This window comes from Corvus brachyrhynchos, unplaced genomic scaffold (genome assembly GCF_000691975.1).
Source record: "Corvus brachyrhynchos isolate BGI_N302 unplaced genomic scaffold, ASM69197v1 scaffold21, whole genome shotgun sequence".
Lineage (NCBI taxonomy): Eukaryota > Metazoa > Chordata > Aves > Passeriformes > Corvidae > Corvus > Corvus brachyrhynchos.
Window position 1 is genome coordinate 5540936 of NW_008236924.1, and position 8542 is coordinate 5549477.

The window sequence follows — 8542 nt, forward strand, 5'->3', positions numbered from 1 at the left end:
AAGTTTTGATCCATTGACAAAGGTGCAAACTTCCAGCTTTGAGTGTTTGGGGGAAAGCTGCAGCTCGGTCTTGAGGTGACGCCCTTAAATTCTTGTGACATTGTTCTCCCAACCTGTGAAAAGTGGGATAACGCCTCTCCCTCCCTCTTCTTACCCCTAAGAATCGCTCAGTTGTGTGGTTCCTTGGGATGTCTGGACACGTGGCACCCTCAGAACTTCAAACAGAAGTGACTTCAGGGCAGCAGGAGTTTCTCCAGAGGTGCTTTTTCCTTAAGGCAGGACAGTGCAGCACATCCCTGTTTATCCCAGACTGGGAAGGGGATAACACTGGTGCAGGAGGGCTGCACCTCTCTGGGCTGGGGTGCCACGTGCCCTTTCACTTAGGATCAGCTCCCATCAGGGCTGGCAGGGTTTTGGCATCAATTAAAAGAGGAGCTGGAGCACCCAGCTGTTTCTCCTACCTGCAGCACAACCTCTCACGAGACCTAATCCAGCATCACATCCATGATTTGTTCTGAGTTGCTGATCCTTGGACACCCTTTTGTGAGTGACCCCTCGAGGACAAACCACGGGGGTGGTGGAGTGGCAGAAACCCTCACCTGCACATCTCCAGGGACAGGCACCGGTGCTGGCCTCAGCTTTATCTCCTTGTCACTGTCATCAGATGAGGGTGGTGTTGGCCAGTGGCTATCCCAGAATAATCTGGCAATAAGGAGCTTAAGCATGAGATGAGGCTCACTTGGAGATGCAGGGAAGTCCAGACACATCTCATGACAGACGCAGACATAACAGGTCATTATTTTCATTTTATTTAATTTATGAACAATGGGGGGGAAACTGCCCTTGCTCAGCCTCTTCTTGGTTTTCCTGTGCGTCTGGTTTTTTAATTTTCAAAGTAGCTAGAGTGACCCTTCCAGCTGCCTAATTTCAGTTTGTCTTCTCTTAATATCTCCGTTTTCTGCTGTGTTTCCTTCATGGTGACTCCCCAAAACCTCTGAGGAGTGGAAGGTGTCTCTGCCCACGGCAGGGGGTTGGAACTAAATGATCTTTAAGATCCTTTCCAACCCATTTCATTCTATAATTCTAGAAAGAATTATTGAATAAATATGATTCTTGAAATGGATCTCTGAGGTGACAGCGTGTTTTGTCCAGCTGGGTCATCAGCCAGCAGCAGCTTTGGGCAGTTGTGCTTCTCAAAATTAATTCTCCTAAAGCTACAGGAGTTGGGCATTTTCCTAATTTATTTTTTTTTTTTTTGCATGCAAGCGTTAGGCATGTGAGGTCTGGTAAGTTTCTCTGAGTGGTTATAAATTATTACCAACTGTAGCTAATTAATCTCAAGGGTTTTGTGGTAAGCTTGTCTAGCACACATAAGAGAAATGAATACTTTTATTTTACTTGGCCATTTTTTGAGTTTGCTATCTAGATCTGCTCCTTCCTTAGGATGTGAATTTGGGCAACATGTGTCCCTTGCAACTGAATTTCTTCCCCAGAATGCTAATGCTGGTAGCTCTTAAAGGCTTTTGTGGAGCACTTGGAAGTTGTGTGAGATGAGAAACATAAATAAACTACTAACTAGCCTTGGCATAACCCTCCGAGCAGTGTCTCTGTTGATATGGAGGTTGGCTCCAGATAAAAGTATCCTTCTGTCTTGATAGTGATATGATTTGGATGAGGTTTTAATCCAAGACTGTGAGGCCAGATGAGACTTTTTCTAAGGATTGCCTTCCCTTGGATCATTCACCCGCTTTGGAACTCTCAGAAGTCTATTTATGACATGGCTTTTCTTTATTTCTTTACCTGGTGGTCAAGTGTTTATAGGCACCAAAATATTTCTCTCCAAAGTATCTTAGGACCTTAAATCTTGACAATAAATGGGGTTAAAGTACCTAAACAAATTATTTTGTTTGGGTTTTTTTTTTTTTGGGGGGGGGGGGGGAGTTGGTACAATTTTAATTGATTTTTTTTTTTTTTTTTTGCTGTCAAGCAGCAGGAGAATCAGAGTCAGCCACCCTCCCTGCTCTACCTACATGTGCAGAATGTGCAGAGATCATGTCTTTACCTGTGGGTGGTTGGCATTCTGGAGGGGGACCTTCCTCTGAGTCAGCTCTAATGGGTTTCATTCTGCTCCAGCAGTAGTGGTTTACACTTGGAAAGTGAAAAGCCCTTCTAGATAAAACATTACACGGTGTGCAGAGCCATAGCTTCAGAGGCTAATTTAAAACCCATGTTCTACTCCCAGCTTTAATGTGCTAAAGAACAGGCAGCACTGACAGCTTGCTGAACAGGAGCAGTGATTTGGAACCCTGATTTGCAGAGTGTGTGTGTGTGTGTGTGTGTGTCTTGTCTGAACAGCCCAAATTGCAGCCTCTGTCAGAGTGGTTGCAATTAATTACAGATTGCTGCCAAATTCTGGCCTGGATTGCTGCCTCAATCCCACGGAGAAAAGCAGCACAGAAGTGACAGGGTGGGACTGAGGAAGTCAGAAAATTAAGAGAGGGTGAAAAGCCTCGCTGGTGGTTTGTTGGGCAGGTGGAGGGAGAGGGAAGGAGGCTTTGCAATGGTGTGAAATGGTGGGGTTAGAGCAGAAAACCCCCCAGATTTCCTTTTTTTTTCCTTAATTTGGTGGATTTGCCACACTTTAGCTGTGACATCCCTGTAATTCTTGTTATGGGAATAAGCACTGGAGAGTGGTTGTTGGGGTTTCTAGCAGAGGTTTTATGGGGGTGCTGGAGTGCCCCTTGCATCCAGAACAGCAGAGCCACTTCTTGCAGCCTGAAGAACTCCTTTGAGGAGCAAAACTCTGCGAGTGCAGCCCAAATAGTCCAGTTATTAATGATGATGCTCGTTTTGGGGGACACGCAGTCTGTTGCCCGCTTGGAGCAGATTTCTGCAGGATGGTCATTTATCCAAGGGCAGGACTTGAGCAGCAAAGAGCTGCCACCCTCTAGGACTTTGCTGAGCTGCTGAAATCAATAAAATCTCTGAGCAAAAAGCAGCAGCAGGACCATTGCTCCCAGACAAGGATATGAGGGAGACACGCCCCATGTTTCTGGAATATCGCAGCCACCTCTGGGTAAGGTGGATTTTTCTTTCCTTTGGGATTTTTTTACATGTGCTTGTTGCTTTCCTTTTTTAGTTTCTTTGCCTTGCTGCTCCTCTGCCTGGTACATATGTCTGTGTTAATTAGAGAAAAAAAAGAGTTATGCTTTTAAGTGTCTTAATTAAGATTTTTCTTAACACGCCCCCCAACACTTTCTCAGAGTTTTTTTTTTCACTGACATCTAAAACTGTTCTTAAAAGCTGGGCTTGGAACAATCTCCTGCTTAAAAACTGACGCGTAGATGTCTTTCCAAAGACACAATCCTTGGACAATTCACCTTCACAGCACCACTGAGACCTGTAAAGGCCTTGCTGAGGGCAGCAGGGAGGTGAACTGTCACAGGGAATTGGGGTTGGATCTGGGATTGGGTCCAGTCCTTTTGAGGCCGTCTGAATTCTGGTTCTTGAGGAATGTCTCCAAGTACAGCTGGAAAGTTGGTTTGTGTTTAAAAAGTGAAAATATGGTTACTCGTAGCACAGTCATTGCAGAAACAGCATCTATTTGTTCAGTGTTAGGAACAAGAATTTTCTCAATGGCCTGATGGAAAAGCTGCAGGGAATTCTCCTTGCAGCTGAAATCCTCTGGTGGGTATTGCAAGCCTCTCCTCTGTGGTGGATCTGTGTTTGTACTGGGAAATTGAATTAAAGCTTCTTATTCCCAGCCAGCTCCAATGAGACTCTGGAGTGACTTCAACCCAAGCTCCTCGGGGTAACTGTGAGATGTCTCTGCTCTCCCTGGTCCCCAAAGGCACCAAAAGCTCCTCGTTGGCCTCCTGGCCAATATCCTCAATGAAAGGGTGGATGCTGCCAGTATGAAATTTTGGGGTCCAGTATGAAATTTTGGGGTCCTTACAGCCTTGGGAGGAAAAACACTGCAGTGAGGAAACCTTCATTCCCAAGGCTGCTGTGTCACACCTTCTCTAACTCTGAATATCATCTGCATCTCCTGCTCCCTGCTGATCCTAAGCTGGCAGAGTGTGGGGATGAATTCTCTCCTGTGGGGATGGTTTGAAACAGGTTTATTCCAGAACTGCTCCGTGGTTCACAAGTGGCTTCTCTGCTGCTGCCTTCTGACGTGTGCCAAGCCCATGTCATGCCCTGAGCAGGGTCATGGGGGCTGATGGTAATTCCCAGATCCTGGCTCTGTGGGTTTTTGGGAAGTAGTGGAAGTTGCTCATAGAAAAAAAGGTGCCTCCACTGCCCTGCTTGTAAAATGGAACTTCTGCTTCTCTAAATCTCACTGTGCTCGCCAAATGTTTTCAGATAAAACAGATGAGAAGCTGCTCAGAGGAGGGGCCTCGAGGGATCTGAATTAGCCATCAGCAGACCTTCAGCTGGAGTTAATGAGATGGAGAGTTAATAACCCCACGGATGGGTCAAGCTACACTAACTCTGTACCTGTGTGCATAATTGATGATGCCCCCGTGCAGAGATCTGCTCACCAGTGTCCTGGCTCGGGTTCTGCACACTCAGCCACCTGGCACAGCTGAAATGAATCCCTCTGTGCCCATCTGGCAGCCAGGGCCTGCAGCTCTGTCAGGGATTTGATCCCGTTCCTGCTCCTGGGGTTGGGTTCCCCTGCTTGTCACTGAGATGGGAAGGCAGGAGCACTCCCTGCTCGGCCCCTGGGAAGGTGCTTCAGTGTCCCAGAGCTGAAAGCAGAGCCAGGACCTGCTCCCTGAGTCCGAGTTTCTCCTTGGAGAGTGGATTTGAGTGTGCTGGGGGATTTCTTGGCTTCTCTGTAGCAACTGAAGAAGGATCTGGGCATGTACGGCATGATGTCACTGAGGAACGAAGCCCAGAGGGGGAAGCACAGCACCTTGCAAGGTAGGAATGCCAAATCTGCCCCAAACTTCTATGATTAGCACACCCAGGTGTTTGGCACAGTGGTTATCTGTTGTTTTGGGATTATGTGCCATCCCTGATAGAAGGTACAGAACAGTCAGATAACAAGTACAGAACAGCACTTCAAACCCCTGGCATCTTTTCTCAGGGTAGCTGTAAGGCCTTGGTGTTCTGGACAAATTTTAGGGACTTTTTTTTTTTGAGTCTGAAGAGGAAAAGCTGTGCCACTTTTACAGCTCCCTCCACTTGCAGTGGGCCCGTGTGCTGCTGAAGCAGCTGATGCCTCCTCCCGTGGGGTAAAACAACCCTCCCAGAGCACTTGGATGTGCTGGCAGGAGCCAGACAGACTGTACAAGTCACTGTTTACGTTCCAGATAGGACAGGCTGCACCCAGAGCTGAGTAATGGATCTGAATTAAATCCTCCTGGTAGGCTGATGCACCTCGAGTGACTGAGCTCGGCTTACACGAACTGGCAGCGTGACTGTTGGCTGGGGTTGCTTTATTTCTAGATCTTCCTTTGGAAGTACTATCACTCCTCGGGGCAAAAGCTCCACTTTCCCCCACTGGCTGGGCTGGTGACGTTGGAGAATTTGATCTTTGGCTTCTGTAGAAAGCCTGGGCTGCCTCCCCTGCTCTCCTGCTCGGGGCTCTGGCCAGGCTGCAAGTCGTGGAAAGGTCTGGCTCAAGCAGACTCTTCCTGGTCTAAAGCCAGCTCCTTGGCTGAGTGTGCCTCCTAGGAAATGAGGTGGGATTTTGTCAGGCTGTGAGCTACCTGCTCTTCAACTTCTCCAGCACGCTCTGGGCTCTGGCAAGAAAATTGCTGATGTTTAGGCCTTGTCTTTGTGAGTACAGTTTAAACAAGCCAAGCCCAGCTTGTCTCTGCAACGTGCCAGTTAATTCATGTTTTATTAGGACCAGGAGAGGTTTCCTGTGGTGTGTCCTGGCCAGAGCAGATGAACACAGGAGGCCACTCGTGGCCCTTTTCTTTGCTCTGTCATCTCCCTGTCCCTTTAGTGCATTTGTGTTTTGTGAAGGGCTTTTTGGAGCCTCTTGGTAATGAATGGATTGTGATGGATAACAGCAATTCTCAGATCCCCCCCTCTGCTGCAGCAGAGCCTTATTGGCTTTCAGGTGATGGGCATGGTAAGAAACCTGGAGAGAATGTGGCAGGGCCATGGTTTATTGGCTTAGGGCTCTGATGAATCTTCATGGTTTGTACTGAATTTTGTGTTGAGATATTGTAATTGTACAAGAGACAAACAAACACTGGTCCAATGCCTTGTCATGTGCTGTGTGAAAGGAGGTGGAGTGGTTTCTGAAATTCTCTGCTTTCCAGGCCATTGAAATGTGATTTGTGAAGCAGTCAGACTTTCTTCTCTGACTGTTCATAGATCAAGAAAAACCATGTCCTTTCTGGAGCTCTTTTGTAGGCTCCTATCTGCAGAAGAGCATAAAAGAAATGCTTTTTAAATTTGGGGCAGTAAATTCTGCTAAGAATGCTCAAATTCAGGGGGAAAATATGCCGCATTCCTTAGCTGAGAGCTTCCATCAGCTCCTGAATCACCAGCAGAAGTGTCCTTCAGATTGAGAACAAATCCTTGTATCCATCTCCTTGTAGGTCTCTCATGGAGGGGCTGGAACATGTCCAGGGCAGGGAACGGAGCTGGGAAGGGGCTGGAGCCCCAGGAGAGGCTGAGGGAGCTGGGAAAGGGGCTCAGGCTGGAGCAAAGGAGGCTCAGGGGGGACCTTGTGGCTCTGCACAAGTCCCTGACAGGAGGGGGCAGCCGGGGGGGTCGGGCTCTGCTCCCAGGGAACAGGGACAGGAGGAGGGTGCTCAGGTCGTGACAGGTGCTGCCCAGGGAGGTTTGGAGTGCCCATCCCTGGAGGTGCCCAAGGAAGGGCTGGAGGTGGCACTCAGAGCTCTGGGCTGGGGACAGGGTGGGGATGGGGCACAGCTTGGATTTGATGTCTGAGAGGGCTTTCCCAACCTCAGTGATCCTGGGATTCTATGATTTTTTAATGCTTTATGATCCTATATGCACACCTGGAATTTGTGGGAATTTCCTTCTGACTGCGAGTGACCTTCTCCAAAAACATCCTTCCCCTTGGTTGCTTCCAGCACAGCTGAGACACATCCAACCTCTTTGAAAGGCCTTGTTTCAGGCACACCAGCCCACGGGGACATTTTCCAGAACTAATTCTTGCAGCTTTTCTGCAGCCAGCAGTGCTTTCCACGGGGGAGAGGGCACAGGGGTACAGCTCCTCCCACTTGGAGGGTTCAGACACCGAACCAGCGCTTGGATTTTTGGCCGTGTGCTTGCAGAAGTGGCTCTGCCGAGGCTGCAGTGACACACTGCGAGGTGGGGCAGCTGTCTGGCTTTTGGAGAGAGGTTCAAGGCACTCTTCTCTCTGCCTTCCTCCCACTGCACGCCCAGAGCCTGCAGGCACCTGCTCCAAGCATCCTCCTCCTTGTAGTGGGGCCGGGCTTAGGTAACAGCACAGCTCCTGTTGCTCGCAGGAAGAAAAGCGGGTGATGAATACAGGAGGCCACGTGTGTCTAATTTATTCATTCTGTCATCTCCCTGGCTTCTCTTTACCCTCCTGTTTTGTTGAAGGCTGTTTGGAGACGCTTGGGAGCGAGGCAGCAGCGGCACAGAACGCGCCGAGCGCTCGGGGATCAGCTGGGCTGCAGGATAAACACAGCATCTCCAGCTCCCTTTATTTCTCTGGGGGGAATTTGTTATCTGGCCACAGCCAGCAGAGACTGAGACCAGCGAAATGCAACACGCAGTGACATGGAGTAGGCTGTGCATTTAAAACCTTGGCTTGCCCACACAGGCACATTTTTTATTTTTTTCCTCTTTTTTTTTGGTGTGTTTTCTCCTCTGTTCCCCAGAATAGTAATCAGCTGGAGATCAGTGTTCTCTACCCACTCCTTTTCTCACAGGAGTTGTGCTGGTGGAGTGGATGCTGCCTGTGATAACCCTTCCTTCAAAACATGGGGTTTTTTAAAATAGTCACTTTTGTAGTTTCCCCTTCCTTTCATTTCCCTTCCCAGTGTTTATTCAGGAAAAAAAGTGAGATGTGGGTGAGCCTCGAAGGGCACCTCTGCCCTGAGTTAAAGTGAACTGCAGGGGAGCTGTGCAGAGCTTTGGCCGTGGGGGTCTCGAGCCACACATTTCCTGCATCATTTCTTATTTCCTGGGCTTGAACTTTTCCCAGCAGAGATGTTCAGCGTGTCTGTGCCTGCCACAGGCACACGGTGTGCTCTGTCCCTCCTCCTGCACAGCCCAGAGCTGCTGCTGGCACACACACAGCATCCCTTAGCCAGCCATGTTCCTGCCATGTTCCCTTCCTGCCAATCCAGGGGATTTTGCTCAGTGATGCCTGTGGGAATTCCCTCCCCACTCAGGAAGGTTTTAGCAGGCCTTCTGTTGTTGTGTTGGTTTGTTTTGTTTTGTTTCCCCCATCATTGATAATTTCTGACATTTTTTGCCAGTGTTAACGCTGAGAAAAGGATTAAACCACCAACCGAAAAAAGCACGAGGAAAATCTTGAGGAATCAAGGATTTTTTTTTTTCATTAAGTTCACAA

At 48.6% G+C, this 8542-nt stretch overlaps 1 protein-coding gene across 1 annotated transcript in view; it reads left to right on the top strand.

The window, feature by feature from the left end:
- Nucleotides 1–745: 745 nt before the first annotated feature.
- NEURL1B (neuralized E3 ubiquitin protein ligase 1B) overlaps nucleotides 746–8542 on the top strand; it is a 90427-nt gene continuing 82630 nt past the window's right edge. Inside the window, exons 1-2 of the mRNA XM_017728054.1 lie at nucleotides 746–792; nucleotides 1267–1286. Of these exons, the coding sequence (XP_017583543.1) occupies nucleotides 746–792; nucleotides 1267–1286 (67 nt within the window). The remainder of the gene's footprint in view (nucleotides 793–1266; nucleotides 1287–8542) is intronic.